At 37.6% G+C, this 16,757-nt stretch overlaps 1 protein-coding gene across 1 annotated transcript; it reads right to left on the bottom strand.

Annotated features, from left to right (window-relative positions):
* Positions 1–15,365: 15,365 nt before the first annotated feature.
* LOC115727021 (uncharacterized protein At4g14450, chloroplastic-like) lies at positions 15,366–15,852 on the bottom strand. Its single transcript, XM_030657132.2, has one exon. The coding sequence runs from the start codon at positions 15,806–15,808 to the stop codon at positions 15,479–15,481; it is 330 nt and encodes a 109-aa protein (XP_030512992.1). The 5' UTR covers positions 15,809–15,852; the 3' UTR covers positions 15,366–15,478.
* Between the last annotated feature and the right edge of the window lie 905 nt (positions 15,853–16,757).

Below are 16,757 nucleotides of genomic sequence, written 5' to 3'. Positions count from 1 at the left end.
CTCCCTTAGTAAGGTCTCCACCTATAATGCCGGTGGTTCGGCTCACAAGGAAATCCTAAACTAATATGCGCATACCCACAAACCCCTCAATCGGGTTCATAACAATATCGAGCACTATAACTACGACCTCATCCTCCAATATCCACAAACCAAGTCCATAATCAATACTACAAAATTATTTACAAAACCAAGCATAAAATCTTTTGCTACTCAGCTTAATCCACAAGAATTCCTTTTTTAGAATGCATATAGCAACCTCTTCTCAATCCATATCAAGTATCAAATGGAGTAATAAATGTCCGATCCGGTGTTATACGAAAATAATGCTATAATAACAATTCATTTTCAAGGAAATCTCATTAACTCATAAAATGTCTATATCCTTTCAAAGCAGGAATTTTATAAATTCAAAAAGAAATAGTATCACTCACCTAAATAAGTTGAAAACCGACCTACGGTTGTTACACAAGTTGACGCTTATGTATTCCCATCAAATATGCGAAAAACGGTATCAATAGCTGAGTAATGTGCTACCCTAGGGCATGAATCAAATGAAAAAAGCTTATTTGTCACTAAAGCAACACCCACATATCACCAAAATGCTCGCTCACAGCAAACATGTGTGTTGTCCGCTACGCGCAACTTGCCCGATAAACTTAAATGAACCGTAACGTCCTCCTCCGAGCTTCAATTTAAACGAACTTGTAGTCCAAAGAAAGCTCTTTTATTGTACAACAAAAACCCCAACACGGCTTGGTCAGAATCTATTCGAAAATCGATAAGAACGGGCATACATGTTCTGGTCACATACTATTCATTACGTGCGTCGAAATCTCTCGGGCCATAACTTCCTCAACCGAGCTCCATTTTAAGTGATCTTATAGTCCACACAAAGCTTATTCGACGTACTACAAGTTCCCTAATATGGCCAACCCAACCGAAAATTAGAAACTAAAGAAATCAGCGTTCAAAATCTACTGTTCACATTGTACTGTAGCGCATCAAATTTGAAAAACTTGTTTCGGGCAAACCGTAAGTCCAAATTGAGTTTTGTAAAGTTCCATAGCTCCATAACACCCCAAATTATCATTTCCCCCAAGGATCTCGACTTAACAACTCCAAAATCTGACTTTGCGACTCAATTTTTTTATAAATCCGAATTTGAGCCCTAGCTACGAAAATCATTTCTATTAGACAAACGAGGAGTGAGAGCACTTACCTAAGGTGGCAACACGTAATGAAATGAGCTCGACCACGCGTCCGTGGAGAGTGGCGCGCACACACAACCCTTTCTTCTATTTTTTTTCCTCTCTCCCTTCTCGTTCTTTCTTTCACCGATCGTGCTTCCCTCCCTTCTCCTTCTTTCTTTCTCCCTCTTTTACATTTCTACCAAGAAATTATAGAGTGAAATTCGTGTGAGAAGGTTGCAAGTTAGGGAAAAAATGAAAGATTTATGTGAAAAATGTGATGAGATTCGTAATTTCTGCTTAATAAACGTAATAAATGAAAATGGAAGAAAAGAAGTAAATTCTCTCGAGAGCATTTTGTATGGGGCTAAACTCCATAATACACGCAGATTAGAGGAGGAAGAGGTAAAAATGAACATATACTCAGAACCTAGAAATTGTGCCCAATCTTCTTGAATAATCTACATGAAAAATAATATATATTGTCATGCAAATTATATATGTTCCTTCTTCATAATCTTTTAAAATTGTATAACATCAATATATTATATACTTTTTAAATCGGCGATTTGCAATTTTTCTTTACGGAAAGAAAGGACCGAAAAGATGACGATCAAGAAAATGGACCATTCGGAGGTGCGAAATCACAAAGGGGGTAATCCGCGAGTGCCTTGTTCGGCGATACCACGAAGAGAGAACTCCCACAAACCATCAATCTCGACTTCCTCTCCTAGGTTCTTGAAGCCGGTATCTGTCGCTCGAAAGCCACCACCAAGTGCATGAAGCCCTCTCTTGCCGCAGCCGATGTCGAAGAAGTCGGCCGCAAGTTAAAGGAGTGAACCTCGTGGCTCTAACAGGGGAACCCCACGACGTGTGGTCCAAGCAGCAGATTAAATTCGTCGGCGCCGGAAGTCGGGTCAAGTCATCAAGGCTGATGCCATAATAGGTAGCCTTCCAGCAAGTGCCGGTAAGGTCAATAACAACTTCAATTACATGGGCACCAAAAGCCACGGCACAACAAGTGCACTATCCTATTTCAAATGTGGCCAAGGACATTGGGCAGCGAGCACTTCCGCTTCAAGTGAAACTGGAAACTCAACCGCACTTGGTTCTTGTTACAAGTGCGGCAAGGCGGGTCACCCGCCAAAAGATTACCTTAGAACAATGTGGTGAAGTGGGAAAGGCAATGACTCTTTTCACTGTTACACTTGATTGTCACAAAGAAGGGATTCTTTAGAGCAGTGGACTGAGTTTCACCAAAAGTTGTAAATTTTAGGATTTATGTACCCAGAGGATAATTCCTCATGGCCTTCGGATATGATGTGTTCCTAGCGAAGACCAGGCCAAATTGTTCGCAACCACTATAGCCCTTAATGACACAATATCCGCATTGAAAATGAAGAGATATACACTTTCGATAATCTCTACATGTCTATGGCAACCTTCCTTTTCAGTCCTTTCGGGTTAGGGATATTGCCTAAAAGGATTAAGGTTTTAAGTGAACTCGGCCCTACAACGCTGAATTTTCTCTTAAGTTTTCGTTTCAAGTTCTTTTAACCCTACCATAATCTAGAAGAGAAAATGCAAATAAGTAAACACTAACTAACTAAAAGACAGGGTGTCGCCACATAGACGTAATGGCAAAGCTAACTACGGTTGTTACAAATTTGTTTAACTAAACTAACACAGACAAGATGGCAAAGTTAACTAAGATTGTTCTAGACTAGTTTAACGCGCTAGTGACTTCCAGCTCTTGGCCACCACCTTGTTGAAATTTAACCCTCTAATTCACCAAAGATACCTTAATTAAGTTTAACAACTTTCTTCCACTTAAGGCCGTAAGGCTAAGTATTGTTAACCCCTAGTTAAGCTCTAATTGTCCTCCTAAGAATCTAACCTTCGGACACCGCATATCCATCATTTACTGATGAAACCATTAAAATAATTTCCAATCTCTTGGAAATATTTTCAAAAGATTGCAAATTCTAAGGAAAATAAGGCTATCCTCACGGAAGAAAATCCAAATCATAAACAAACCCCATAGTTTGAACGTCGGCTTACCTAAGGAGCAAAAACATCAAATGTATCAATAATCAAAAGCACAACATTAGCTCAACCACGCGAGCTGATTTCTCATGGACATACAAAAACATTTAGTAAATTAGCGCTATAAGATTGAGTAACATGGATGCTTTGGAATTTTGGAGAATTTCTAGTCTAAACTTTACACGGCAATAAGCAACATTCACTCGATTTCCATTCTGTTTAAAAGCTCTTCAAAAGATTTGCAGTAATAAACCTATAAAAAAAAATCTAAAGCTATTATTTGGTTACAATCTCAAAGCTTTTCTATAACCATAAAAAAAATACATGTACATGTCTATCAAAAGTTAGCTCAAAAGTTCAACAGCCATATACAACTCATACAAAAAACCCTATAAAAAATATGCTGCTAACGCGACGCTCACGGCTTATTTGCGGTCACGAAAGAACCTGCAAACAAATGAAATGGAAGGAGTGAGCTACCATGGCTCAGTGAGAAATACATTTCTTCTAAGCGGATCGAACACTCACTATGCATATTTAAAACACAAAACATGACTCTTTTTCACCGAAAACGAAATATCACAAACTTTCGATACTAAAATGAGTCATATTTAACTTCCAACACAATATACATATATAGTAGGAATGTCATTTCTCAATGAAAATGTCAAAACATATATCAATGGTCCATCTTTGACCAATCTCATGAAAAACACATGTCAATGGTCTATCCATCGACCAATCTCGTGCCCAGATACCCAACTATGGCCACGTGTTATGCCTCGTGACAAAGGCAACCAAGATTCCTTCCTTAGTAAGGTCTCCACCTATAATGCTGGTGGCTCGGCTCACAAGGATATCCTAAACTAGTATGCGTATACCCACAAACCCCTCAATCGGGTTCACAACGATATCGAGCACCGTAATTACGACCTCATCCTCCAATATCCACAAACCAAGTCTAGAATCAATATTACAAAATCATTTACAAAACCAAACATAAAATCTTTTGCCACTCAGCTTAATCCACCAGAATACCTTTTTTAGAATGCATATAAGAACCTCTTCTCAATCCTTATCAAGTATCAAATGGAGTAATAAATGTCCGATTTGATGTTATATGCAAATAATGCTATAATAACAATTCATTTTCAAGGAAATCTCATTAACTCATAAAATGTCTATATCCTTTCAAAGCATGAGTTTTATAAATTCATAAAGAAATAGTATCATTCACCTAAATAAGTTTAAAATCGACCTACGGTTGTTACTGAAGTTGACGCGTATGTATTCCCATCAAATATATGAAAAACGGTATCAATAGCTGAGTAATGTGCTACCCTAAGGCATGACTCAAATGAAAAAGGCTTATTTGTCACTAAAGCGACACCCACATATCACTAAAATGCTCGCTCACAAAGAACATGTGTGTTGTCCGCTACGTGCAACTTGCGCGATAAACTTAAATGAACCATAACTTCCTCCTCCGAGCTTCAATTTAAACGAACTTTTAGTCCAAAGAAAACTCTTTTTATGTACAACAAAAACCCAACACGGCTGGACTAGAATCTATTCGAAAATCGATAAGAACAGGCACACATGTTCCGGTCACATACTATTCATTACGCGCGTTGAAATCTCTCGGGCCATAACTTCCTCAACCGAGCTCCATTTTAAGTGATCTTATAGTCCACACAAAGCTTATTCGATGTACTACAAGATCCCTAATATGGCCAACCCAACCAAAAATTAGAAACTAAAGAAATCAGCCTTCAAAATCTACTGTTCACACTTGTCTGTAGCGCATCAGATTTGAAAAACTTGTTTCGGGCAAACCGTGAGTCCAAATTGAGTTTTGTAAAGTCCCATAGCTCTACAACACCCCAAATTATCATCTCCCTAAAGAATCTCGACTTAACAACTCCAAAATTTGATTTTGCGGCTCAATTTTTTCATAAATCCGAATTTGAGCCCTAGCTGTGAAAATCATTTCTATTAAACAAACGAGGAGTGCGACCACTCACCTAAGGTGGCGGCACGTAGTGAAATGAGCTCAACCACGCGTCCGTGGAGGGTGGCGCACACACACAACCCTTTCTTCTATTTTTTTTTCCTCTCTCCCTTCTCGTTCTTTCTTTCACCGATCGTGCTCCCTCCTCCCCCGCCCGCGTTTTACCTAATTTATCTGTTGAAAAAGATAGGGTTAGGTTTAGTTCTTGGGCTTTGGGCAATATGGGCTGGTTTGACCCATTTATTACACCTTATATCTCTCTCTTTGAGTCTCGAACGTTGGGTTGTTGACATGCATTGAATTTTTGTTTCAAACTGGTGAGTGTCTGAGCAAGATGTTGGAGTGACGGGCCAAGGTTTCCATGGCCAAAATGGTCGATCATGTGATCAAGAAAATCCCTTGATGTGTCCCGGTAACCCGAGGATTTCCCATGGTACTCTAAGGCTCTCTTGAACATTCTTAGGGGTGGGCGAAATTATAATTATCTCTTTCTAGAAGTTTCCTATTTATTATTGGTGGTTAGGTAGATGGACAATGCGATCTTAGCCATCGGATGAAATAGAGATCAACGGTTATAGTCCAATGTTCTCTACTATATAAAGAGATGTCTTTCTCTTCATTAGATCATTCACAAGAAAAATACAAAAGCATTTTTTCCTAGAGTCTTTCTTACTTAGACTATCCTCTCTCTATGCGATCGGGGTGAATCATCGAGAAAATGCTTGATTTAGGTTCTCCAACGGTACAAAGGAAGCCGGTCGACTCTCAATAACCCGCCCGTGACATTAGCGTGTGCCTGTTGGGAGATATCTGACCAAGCGTGACAAAGCGAATTGTAGCAACCTAAAAATCACATTTAGGCTAATGGATTATCAAGCTAATTTTAATGACTAACCTAATACGGACTCTCCCAAGCCCTACCAAATCATAACTTTGATTAATTAGAATGATTTAAAATTTGGAGCACCACTAATCATTTTTGGTAGGTTGGTTAGATACCTAAATAAAATAGCGGAAGAACTATTTTATTTATATGAACTAGAGATTAAGGATTTGGGGATTTGGTTACATTAACTAATGAAAGCTAATACCCTTTCGGTACCTTAATTCCATGAGATGTCCTAAATCGACGACTCAAGCTTGATTGAATTTAGTCTCGAACGAGGTGTTTTTATGTTTTCACTTATTTAGAATGGATGCAATGCATGACATGCAAGACTAACCTATATGCAAAAATCAACTAATCAATTAAAGCATGCAAGATGACATGGCATTAATCCGTATATGACGTAAAACGCAAAGCAATCTACTCTAACTATGCATGACATGGATAACGTGGGTGGCATAAGAGCGAATATGCAATCAATTAGATTCAACATGCAAGAACCGTATGAGGTGCGAAAGTTCATGCTTAATTTAAAGGACATGCAATTTTAATTAAATGACCCATGCATTAAAATTAATTAACCTAAGATGAATAAATTCAAACATGTTTTCTATATGACGTGCGAATGACATGACATAATGACAAAACAAATATAACATGTCGAAACATAACATATAAGAGACAAACATATGACATGACGTGATATAATAATTAGACATATAACATATGAGCGATAAGACGTGCAAACATATGATATGCGAGCATGGGATATGCAAACATTAAATGCACAAATGTGAGATGCCAACATAAGACATGTGAAAATATAATATGCGAATAGATATGATATGCAAGACATGAATTTACGCCTAGCCTATATGAAATGCAACATGTGATATGCATGATGTGGATTTTTGAAAAAAAATATGGTATGATGATGTTCAGGTGATATTCTTTTCTAAAAAATGATATGCAAAAGATATGATACGAATGGGATATGCAAGATACACATAGATGACGAGAGATATGCAAGATATGCAATGATATGTTATGAGATATGCAAAAGTAAAATGAGATGTGCATAATATGCAAGATATTCTATCCAAATCTACATGAGATATGCATGAGATAATGCGAGATCATGAATGAGCAGAATTTTTTATCTTATTTTTTATATTTTCGGCAATAAAAGATGCATGACATAATATATATATATATATATATATATATATATATATATTGAAAATATGGAATGCAAGATATGATACTCGAAAGACGTGGCTATGCGGGATATGCAGACATAAAATTCAAAAATATGCATGAGGATGTGCCGAGTTTTCTTGAGATTTTTTTTTAATCTTTTTGGATGCAATTTTCGGTCAAATTAAAAATATCCTAGATTTGATTCTCTTGACTTTAATTTATAGAATAAACTTAATAAGATAAAGTTTCTAAGAAACAATATCTTCCTAAAGATTTAATTAGATATAATTTCTGGGAAACTATATATTACTAAATTTTTTAGGAATTTTAAGTCTATCAAGAAATTTAAATCAAACAAGATCTCAATCAATCGCAGAATATCAATCCAATCAGATAATTCAAGATAGCAATCCGGATAAGTCAAAACAAATCAAACCTCATCCTCTTGCAATTTTTTTTTCAAAAAAAGTATATTCATAAATCTAAATTCGGCTTTTTGAAGATAGCGAATCGGATATCTAAATGGTGATAGATCGGGTCAACTAAATTCCCATCTTTACTAAGTTGGAAGGTCGTATCCGAATGATGATGGATAAGTTTATCCAACTTAGCATAGATGTTACCTATTAGGAAATAAATTTCTAATTTAGATTTAGGGTTTTTTATTCTGAAAATATATCCAATAATTCCAATTTCCGAAATTTTGATGAGAATTAAGGCTTTTGATGTGTGAAAATTGCACCATGAACTTTTTTTTCGAAAATTCAGTGTTAAACCCCAAAATCAGCAAGCAAAACAGCATGTTTTTCATACAAAACAGCAATCAAAAGAAGTAAAATGCTTACCTTCATGCTCCCACAAATATCTGTATGGTTAGTGATCATAGAACATGCAAAACGAGGTCGATGCAGACAAAATAACACATAAACAGCAAGGCTGCATTTGGTCGTCCGTATAAAACTCGGGATAGGATATGTTTTATCCTATCCTGTGTTTGGTAGGTGTCTCGGATAGTATAATGTCGGATATAGGGGGGATATAACCCGGATAAAAAAATCCTAGGGGAGGGGGTAGGATAAGGTCGGATAGGATTTCTCTTATCCGCCATACAAAAGTTAACTTTCTCGTCTCATTTGTTTCTATTTTCATTTCATTTTATTTTATTTTTTGCAAAGAGGTTTGAAAATCTAATAAAATGTGTACATTTTCAAGTTTTTTTTTTGTGTGTATGAGAACATTATTTTTATAGTAATAAGATCGGAATATTTCATAGCATCACATAGGGCATATATGTCATTTATATTGATATACGGTTTCTACCAAATGCGGGATAGAATAGGATATGAGAATATCCGACTTTAAATCCGTAGTTCACCAAATGATGGATAGGATATGGCCAAATCCCTAGATTTCTTATCCTATCCTATCCAATCCCGACCGTAAATCCCGACGACCAAACGCAGCCCAAGTGAACAGTGGCAAAACAGCATGTTTTTCAATGTAGAATATCATCAAAAACAAACCCATGAAAGTAAAGAGGGATTGCCTTAAATTGAACCCAAAAAATCCACACCTTTAAAAGCTGTGAATTTGTCTGAAAATCACTTTCAATCAGTGCTGTCTTTTGATGTAAAAAGCAGGGTAACAGCCCCTATAACAGCAGCAAATTCATCCTTAAGTTGCGGGAATCTCCAACACCAAGTGGCAACGAACTCCAAACTGAACAACGGCGCAATAGTAGGGCAGAAAACGCAGCTATAGGTACTAGAACCGCAACAATAGAGCAAAAATTGTAGTAATAGAACCAAAACCGCAGTGATAGGGTAATAACCGCAGCTATAGGGCTCGAAACTGCAGTTATAGATGAGAAAACCGCAGTAAAAAATTCTTGAAGCACAGCAATAGGGGAGATGGTAATATTGAGTGACGAGAGGAGCAAGGAGGCGCACAGGATGGTTTGACGAATTCGGCCAAAGGAGGAAAATCTCGACCAGTGGGAGAAACTTTCGAACTTCTTTGTTCTTACCTTCGCTCTGAAAAATTATGAAAATATTTCAATTTGTGGAACCCCCAGAACCCTAGTCAGAAGTCTATATTTATAGCCTAAAGTGTTGAACTCTTGGGGCTTAAGGTTTTTTAACCTTACACATTGACCCTTATAAAAAAATCTGTCCTTAAATTAAGTCTTGAAGGGACCAATTTGCATAAATTCAATTGTATAACCATCATGAAATTCGGCTAGGCCTCAATGCATGAGCTAGCTGAATTATGCTAATTGGTGGGCTCATCCTCCTAAATTTTTTTTTTGTGGCTATATACTGACAATGAAAGTAACCCCCTAATGGCATTGTAAATTTTGAGGATTTCCTCCATTTATTGCTAAAAATTACATGGAAGCTCGGGTCCACTGCTTGTCAATTTAAGCTCAATTTTTCTGCCGTCGATCCAGGTAAATGTTAATGCAATGCTTGAGAAAAATTAAATATGTTATGCATGAAAATTATTTTTGGAGAGAACTAAAGTTAATTCTCATTTTTTTATGAAAAATGAATAATTTAAGAAAAATAAAAATTTAGATATCAACACGAGTGAACGAAGAGGAAAAACAAATAGATCTTAGCATTATTTACGTGGAAAAAAGACATTTAAATAACCAAGCAAGTCGGTAGCCACATGAATGGTGCCCAAAATGGCCGCATGCCCAGAAGGAAGCCATATGGTTACATTGGCATCAAATCAAGTGGAAAAGACATGATAAAACATTTTCATTTCCTTTGACGGAACAAAAAGATTTTCTTGTCAAGTGGTTTTCCTTTGACAACTTATTTTTCCTCTAAACAAGCATAACCTAGTTGGAGCATAATTTGAAACTATGTAGACTAATTCAAATCCATACAATAATATAATAAATAGACTGTTAAAATATGTCTTGAGTTTGAGATCGAAACAAAAATATGAATTTCGAATATAAATAAATAAAGTCCAAATTTTTGCGGACATACAAAATCAAGAGAATCCGAACAAAAACAGATATATATATATATATATATATATATATATATATATATATATAAATTTCATGAGCATGCGTCACAGTCATTGGCTGAATTGGAAAGTCCACTGGGACTTTGAATTTGAGTTGGACCATGGAATATTTATTCAAGGTGGACAGAAGATAACAAGAAAGAAATAAAGAGGAAAAGAAAAGAAAATATAATTTATCAAAATGTATAAATTTGGAGTGTTTCATGATATTAATGCTTCAATTTTATACGGAACAGAACTTCACCTTTAATAATGCTTGTAGTCGTCAATAGCTTAGAAATATCCCTCAATTCTTCTTCATCTGATCTCTCGAGCATTTAATTTCAACATAGGGACCGAGTCACCCGAATCCTTAAATCCAGCTAAGAGAACACTTTTAGTGCAAAAAATTTTGTATAGAGATCACTTTAGTGCAAAAAATTTTTCACCCGATCACTTTAGTACCAAGTTAAAGGTAAAATAATCATTTTGGTGCCTTCGGCATAATTTTCTAGTAAAAAATGCCATGTGTCATTAATGATTAATTTTTTTAAACATAAAATGACATTTAATAATAATAATAACAAATTCACGTGTACTGCCACGTGGACTTCTACATTTTAAAATAAATTAAAATAAATGAAATTCAAAATTTAGCTAAAAGTAAATTTGTTTAAAATAAAAAATTTTATTTAACATAAAATTAAAAATAAGTTTAAAATTTCATAAAAACCTTAAAATTTAAAAGAAAAAAAAATTGTTTCCGGGCAGGCCGTCGTCCTCACCACCGTCGCTACCATCACCGGCAATGGCCCGCAATGTGGGACATGGCTAGCGAGGGCCGCCGAGCCCCGATCGGGGGCCGACAAGGCGACAGCCTGCAAGCCCTCAACCAAATTGGGCAAGGACCATCACCGGCGACCGATCCTTGCTAGTGGTGGCCCTCGCCTACAACCCGCGGGGGTCGCCGACCGCCGCCTTGGGATCCGCGACCCCATTGGCGGTGCCCCAACCTCGTTGCCCATTGTCGGTGACAGTTGGGCGGCAACGGCGAGGGCCATCGCCACCTGTTTTGCAACTTCTTTTTTAAAAATTTTTTCACTTTATTTTGTTAATTATTTAATAGAATTTTTCAGTTTATTTTAAATAAAATTTTTATTTTTGATATTTTTTTCAAATTTATATTTTTATTTATTTTTGAAAACTAATTAAGTTTGTATTTTTATTTTTAATATTCTTTTTTTAAATTTTTTGCTTTTTTAATTGCTTATTGGATCTCACTAGAGCCATGTTAGCTTGAAATATTACTAAAATAATATCACATCAGATTTTCGACGGATCAAATAGGGCTTGGCAACAAAATGATCTTTTTTTTTTTTAAACTTGGTACTTAAGTGATCCGAATGAAACTTTTGACGTCAAACTAATCTCCTTACACAACTTTTGACATTAAAAGTGTCCTTTTTCCCAATTAAAGACAACTAGAAGGATAGCACTTCTTCAACAATCTTGTCCACAAGGCTGGACCGACAGATAATCATCATGGGAAGTCTCCAAATGACTAGGGAAATAACTTAGATAAGTCCCTCACTGGTATATTATTGGTTCTCAACAAAATCAGCAACTATCTTAGAAAAATCGAGCTTAGTTGTCTGGGTTAGGTGTCAGTAACTTCTAAATCGGTTACTCGGGTACTAGCCTTCATGTCGGCATCTCCAGGGTTGATCCACAATAGTGGTTATAACCGAAATCGATTTTGGCCTGAATGAACAACGATGTTCTTAGACTTGCCAACGGAATCGGATTAGAACTTAAAGATGGTTTCGATGTGTCGGATGCTCCCACATCAGTGATTGCCAAATGCTTGATTCTTTCAATAAAAAAGCTTTGATTCAAGGTTCCTAGCATCAATGCAAAATCTCAAAATTATAGAATTTCCAAAACTCATTCTAGACATCGCACTGTTTGGTATTTCAAATTCAATTCATGTTGTTCTACACTAATTTGAAACATATTAATCAAAATTTAAGAATAAATTCACAAATTTTCTAAGTCCCCTTTTTTCTCTATTGCTAGACATTCCACTTTACTTCTTCTGAAACAGTAGTTGGGGAAGCAAAAAATGAGATAAAAATCTCGGTGTGACTTGGGGTAGGAAGGGTGCTGTCTGTTGATCTAGATGAGCCAGATTGGTCGACAACTACTGAGGGTTGCTTTAGTAGGTGTGGCCTCACTTGTTCGGACAATGACCATAATTTTCTGCTACTGAATGGACTAAAATTAGCTGTCCGGCTGGTAATCAATTTCGTGTCAATTTCTTAAAAAGCAATTTTCATTGAAAAAGAATAAAAATGTGTCCGCTCGCATTCGTTTCAAGTTCAGTTTGGCTCGATCTCTAGTTTTTCTTAATGGCTTCCGTGTAGCTTTCTCATCATATATCTCTCGAGTTAGGCTGGGAGTTGTCACCCCCATACCTCGATACCTACAAAAATCATATTGAAAACAATGCATGATTTAGACGATAAGTGCGACTTTCTATTCCATTTTCCCCAAATGCGGTGCGATGGTAACTTTTATTGGGTATGCTTGCGCTAGATAAAGGTGTCAGTAGGGGGGCCTCCGTGTCTCAATTTACGGTTGAAGCTTTTGGCTTTCCATATTATCAAGCTTCTATTGACAAAAAAACAAATATATTATTATCTAGCTTCCGGAATTTAATAATAGAAAAAAAGGTGAAAAATTACCAAATCAATCCCAAATTTATTGTGTGATGTTAATTCAATCTTAAACATTTTAATCTGACTAATTTAATCCTAAACTTTTTACGCGAAATTCCTAACACGGTCCTTCCGATCAATTTACTTAGGAAATAGCTGGCATAGTGGTGCAATCATTGCCGGCAATCCGGTATGGCACACCGTCACATCTACCCTAAGGGCCATAACACTCGCCAGCGTTTCTCGCCTACCACAACGAAAAAAAAAAAAAAGAAGAAAAAAACATATAAAACAATTTAGAAATATCTAAAATAAAAATTACAAAAATTGTCCACCTCAAGACCGTCGGTGCCAAAGTAGGACGAATGGTGTTCACTTTAGCGATTTCTGGATAAAATTAATCGGAAAAACTGCTACGTTGGCAAATCGTCAAAATATTTAGGATTAAACCGATCGAACTGCAAATTTTAGGACTCAGCTGACATTCGCACGACAAGTTTAACACTTTCCTTTGTAGTTTTTTTCAGCTAAATTGTTTCACAGAGTGGATGGATGCAATCATTCCTACATAATTGAACTGCAACCTTTAGGTGCTTTCGGGCAGATACGAGTGGGTTCCCTTTTCCACAAACTTTTGATCGCCAACTTCGGTGGCCATAAAAGCGTTCTTATAGAAGGAATAACGTTATTTTTCTAATACTATCGAAAGGGATGGCTAGAAATAGACTAGAAAGACCGTTCCTTTGTATGGTCCTGCGTCGGACAACGGAAAGCAAACGTAAAAATGGGTCTCGGAATATCTTTTTTTCTTTTCTTTTTTTCTACTTTTTTTTTATATTTTTTTGGGGAATTAATTTTCAAATTATATAATGTGGTTTGTGAATGGTGATGGGATACTATATTACTATATCACCCTTTCCCCCCATCCCTTATTGATTGTCAAACATTTGTCGCTTAGCTTTTTGTCTTTTTCCTATGACCATTCAAACCCCCACACGAAGAACAGATCTCATCTCCGGGTCTTTGTGTGGACCAAGCAAAGCGTGGAGAAAGTGGTGGGGACGAGCTCAGCTTTGTTAATATGAAAAAAAGAAAAGAAAAGGAAGATTAAATAGAAATAAAGGTATCACCAGCATCTAGATTTCCTTTGACTAGAATTTCGTGACCGACCCCTTCTTGTTTGTATGTGCTTGAATTGGGATGAAATCTATTTATGCTAAGAACTCCTCTAGTATGTTTAAATTCGATAAGATCACTCCCGACCGTTCTTAAATAAGGCGCGAGCCAATATTTAGATATTCCAAATACGGTCAGATTTCTTTGCTTTTTTCCCATTTGTCACCTTTTGTTTCGTGAACAATGAATAATTTGAATTTTTTTTTAAATATGATTTTTGTATCGCTTGAAATAATTAGTCAATCAAAAATATTTTTATTATCCACAATAAAGCTCGCCCTCTGGCTCTGAGTAGGTTGGTCGGGTCTTTCCCCGTACAAACGATTATTTTTAGAAAAATGTTCACTAAATCATTAATTTTTAGTTAAAAATACAGCCTCATTTACTTTTATTCTTCTCTCTTCATCCGTTGACAAAGAAATGAAAATCCCAAAATTTATTGGTTCAAATATGAGAATCTGAGAGCAATTAATGTCAGTAAAGAATCGTCTATGAGTTATAATTTTTGTTTTGGTTGACCCAATTGGACCGCGCCAAACATATATCATTGGGTAGCCCTCTAGATCCTTCTCTCTTACCCATTCCTCACACTGACCCAATCCTCACTCTGACTGTCTCTGGTGTTATTTTTTTCTCGAGATGCTACCATAATCGTTGATTCGACAGAGAATATTTCAAGTAAGGATCTGAAATGTGATCATTTTTTCAAAAGAATTGACTCAAAATAGATCTTATCTCAAATGAATCCACACATAAAATCACTTCAGGCATGTGTTTCGCGCGCACAATGAGCGAGCAAGCGAGCACGAGTAATACATTAACCGTATTTGGCAAATAAATTTGAAGAACAGCAATGCCCCAGATTTTTCATTTTTAAGAAAATGAAATAATTAAGCAAAATGATCCTTACCAAAAAAAAATAATTAAGCAAAATGATGGATGTAACAATGCTTCAATAGACCAATCAACAAAATCACTGCTGAGTGAAAAGACGTGATTTCCCCCCCACTAAAAATCAAATTATCTACATACATGGCGGGTCAGATTTGGTGATTGATTACAGAAGCAGGAGCTAAAGAAGTTGGGTTATGATATTGATACATAATCTCTTAATTACATTGAAGTTAATCGCTCGCGCTTTTTCAGGAAGCGCACGAGCACCGTCAGATCTAATCACAGGACCCCCCTAAAGACAGATTCATCCTTTCTTCTATACACGGAGAAAACCGGGTCACACCGGGACGAACGACGGCTTCAGCGGGCCCGGCTCGTAGCAGAACGGGGCCGCCGGGTGCTGCCACTTCTTGAACGCCAGCACCGGCTTCTTCTCCGGATCGGCTGCGGCCCTCGGGTCCTCCCTGGGCTTGGCCGGCGCCGACGACCGGTCGGCGAGCCTCGTCGGCGGCGAGGTCGGGGAGGCCGCGAGGGGCGAGAGGAGGGGGATCGCGACGTTCCACTGCTGCGAGGCCGGGCTGGCGATCTGGAGGGACGCCGGGGCGCGCCGCTGGAGCCGGCTGGACTGGCGCCTTCCGCCGGCGACGCTTCTGGTCTTGTCGGCCATGGGGGGCGAGGGCGATCGAAGGGCGAAGCGCGATGGGTCGGGGGAGAAATCTATGGTCTACAGAGATGAAATGTGGGAAGGGAAAATGGAGGTTGAGGATGACAGAGATGAGAGAGAGAGAAGGTTATATAAAGAGAGAGAGGAGACGGGGGGGCTTGTGGTAGGCACGTTAGAGAGAGAGAGAGAGAGAGAGAGAGAGAGAGAGGTGGGGTCCATGAAAGCGTCAAATCAAAGGTAGAGTTGGAACGGAAGTTTGTTCGGACGAGAGTCGGCGCAAGCGGCTCGGCTAGGCTCCCGAGCTGCGACGAGGGCTTTTTCCTCCCTCCTCTTTCGGAGCTCGGCTTTTCGATGAAGAAAAGAATTGGTAGTCTGACCTTTTTGTCCTCGGAGGTTTTAAAAGGTAAAGTTTGAATTAGCTGCCAACAGATTCTTTTTGATCCGATTGGAGAGCAACGTGAATTCGCGACGAGCAAAAATCCAAACCAGGATCAAAGCAGTTCTACAATTATGTTGAAACCTTTTAGCGATGACGATACGGATAACTTATATGAATACAATGATTCGTACGATATAAATTAACAAATCTTTACTCTATCGATATAATAAACTTTTACTACACTACGGTGACGATATGTGATGCGGTGGGCCACATAACTGCTCCCCTTAGCGTTGGTATAGGGACATCATATCCTATCATCGAATATGTTGGACTTACGGGTCCGTCGACTGTAATGTCGCATCATCCTTACTCAACAACTCTGCATCAAAGTAGCGGATCAACATCAGAGAGGACATCTTGGGATGGCCCGGCTTGTAATCCCGACCTATCGAAGTGCCAGCTTGAAATAAACCTCTTTTAATGTGGGTTGTCTCAAATTTCAATCCTAGACTCATCGGATTTGAATCACGAACCATTTGAAGGGAACCACTTAGAGAATAGGAATTATTC

Source organism: Rhodamnia argentea, chromosome 1 (genome assembly GCF_020921035.1).
Source record: "Rhodamnia argentea isolate NSW1041297 chromosome 1, ASM2092103v1, whole genome shotgun sequence".
Classification (NCBI taxonomy): Eukaryota; Viridiplantae; Streptophyta; class Magnoliopsida; order Myrtales; family Myrtaceae; genus Rhodamnia; species Rhodamnia argentea.
Note: the sequence above shows the minus strand (reverse complement) of the source record. Positions and strands in the feature narration are given on the sequence as shown.